The sequence below is a fragment of the Salvelinus sp. IW2-2015 genome, unplaced genomic scaffold (genome assembly GCF_002910315.2).
Source record: "Salvelinus sp. IW2-2015 unplaced genomic scaffold, ASM291031v2 Un_scaffold997, whole genome shotgun sequence".
Lineage (NCBI taxonomy): Eukaryota > Metazoa > Chordata > Actinopteri > Salmoniformes > Salmonidae > Salvelinus > Salvelinus sp. IW2-2015.
Window position 1 is genome coordinate 10,723 of NW_019942679.1, and position 2,466 is coordinate 13,188.

The following is a 2,466-nucleotide window of genomic DNA, read 5'->3' on the forward strand; positions in this document are numbered from 1 at the left end:
CCACAGGAAAAGACACCTCCACTGCTGCGCTGACTGTGGGAAGAGTTACTCAAGATCAGATTCACTAAAACTACACCAGAGAATTCACACAGATGATAAATCTCACTGCTGCTCTGACTGTGGGAAGAGACTTACCTCTTCGGCAGACCTTATAAGACACCAGAGAATCCATACAGGAGAGAAACCGTATAGCTGTGATCAGTGTGGGAAGAGTTTTAATGTTCCAAGCAGCCTGAAAACACACCAGAGGACCACACACAGGAGAGAAACCTTATAGTTGTTGTCAATGTGGAAAGAGTTTTTCTTCGTCAAGCCGTCTGACTATACACCAGAGAACACACACAGGAGAGAATCCTTATATCTGTGATCAATGTGGGATGAATTTTWCTACATCTAGCCAGCTGACTTTGCACCAGAGAACACACACAGGAGATAAGCCTTATAKCTGTAATCAATGTGGGAAGAGTTTTGCTCACTCACGCAGCATGACAGCACACCTGAGAATACACACTGGCGAGAAACCCCACTGTTGCTCTGACTGTGAGAAGAGATTCACCTCTTCAGCAGACCTTAAAATACATCAGAGAATCCATACAGGAGAGAAACCTTATAGCTGCTCTGACTGTGGGAAGAGCTTTTCAAAATCATCTACATTACAATCACACCAGAGAATTCACACCGGAGAGAAACCTTATAGCTGCTCTGACTGTGGGAAGAGCTTTTCAAAATCATCTACATTACAATCACACCAGAGAATTCACACTGGAGAGAAACCTTATAGCTGTTATCAATGTGGGAAGAGYTTTACTGAATCTAGACGGCTAACTACACACCAGAGAACACACACCGGAGTGAAACCTTACCACTGCTCTGACTGTGGAAAGAGATTTGTTTCGTCAGGACATTTAAAATCACATCAGAGAACACACACAGGAGAGAAGCCTTATAGCTGTGATCAATGTGGGAAGAGCTTTACTCACTCAAGCAGCCTGACTATACACCAGAGAACACACACAGGAGAGAAACCTTATAGCTGTGATCAATGTGGGAAGAGTTTTGTTACATCTAGCCAGCTGACTATACACCAGAGAACACACACAGGAGAGAAATCTCATAGCTGTGATCAATGTGGGAAGTGTTTTGTTACATCTAGCCGCTTGACTATACACCAGAGAACACACACAGGAGAGAAACCTTATAGCTGTACTCAATGTGGGAAGAGTTTTGTTACATCTAGCAGTCTGACTATACACCAGAGAACACACACAGGAGAAAAACCTTATAGCTGTAATCAATGTGGGAAGTGTTTTACTACATCTAGCCATCTGTCTATGCACCAGAGAACACACACAGGAGAGAATCCTCATAGTTGAAATCCATGTGGGAAGAATTTTACTCTATCACACCAGAGAACACACACAGGAAATAAATATTGTAGCTGTGATCAATGTGACAAGAGATACTCTAGTAAAAGATCTCTCATCAAACATCAGAAAATACATGAAGGAGTTGTTTCTCAATATCAATGAAATAAGGTCACAATGTAGAATATTTTAACATTGTAGCAGGAGTATTTTAATGATGTCACAATGTAGAATTTTTTAACATTCTAGAAGTAGTATTTTAATGTCACAATGTAGAATGTTTTTAACATTGTAGTAGGAGCATTTTAATGATGTCACAATGTAGAATGTTTTAACATTGTAGTAGCAGTATTMTAATGATGTCACAATGTAGAATGTTTTAACATTGTAGTATGAGTATTTTAATGATGTCACAATGTAGAATGTTTTAACATTGTAGAAGGAGTATTTTAATGATGTCACAATGTAGAATGTTGTAGTAGGTGTATTTTAATGAATCATGTCACAATGTAAAATATATATATTGAGTGAAAGATCCTTCCTTGATACCCTTGTGCCTGTTAGTTCCTGCCACCAGGCAGAGAACAGCTACTCTTCCTGAGGTTTAATTATGGATCCCCATTAAGTTCTGCCAAGGCAGCAGCCTTACTCTTCCTGGGGTTTATTATGGATTCCCCATTATGTTCCTGCCAGGCAGCAGGTACTCTTCCGGCGAAATAAGGCAAGTTTTATAATTTTTAAAAACATTACAATACATTCGCAACAGATTTCACAACACATCTGTGTGCCCCTCAGGCCCCTATCACCACTACCTAGGACACCCTACTCCAACCACCACCTCAGGCCGCTACTTGGAAAATACGAAGCCTGCTGCCTAATCACAGTGATGATGGCCTGAAGCGACCAACTGTTCGTCTTCTACATGTGTTCTCCTTTAATTCTTAGGCGCACAACTTCCCCTCTGGACTCACTATTACTATAATTCTTTGGGCACCCATGTAATTTCAAGTACACCCTACACTCCTCTCCTATCTCGAACTACCGTTAGGATCTTGTTCAGGCACCAGGTAGTCCTATTCTCTTCACACACCAACCCTCACTA

The 2,466-nt window shown here is 40.9% G+C and overlaps 1 protein-coding gene across 1 annotated transcript; it reads left to right on the top strand.

Annotated features, from left to right (window-relative positions):
• The first annotated feature begins 107 nt into the window (after positions 1 to 107).
• Positions 108 to 1,915, top strand: LOC112069388 (zinc finger protein ZFP2-like). The gene has a single exon (XM_024136711.2). The coding sequence runs from the start codon at positions 378 to 380 to the stop codon at positions 1,371 to 1,373; it is 996 nt and encodes a 331-aa protein (XP_023992479.1). The 5' UTR covers positions 108 to 377; the 3' UTR covers positions 1,374 to 1,915.
• The last annotated feature ends 551 nt before the right edge of the window (positions 1,916 to 2,466 follow it).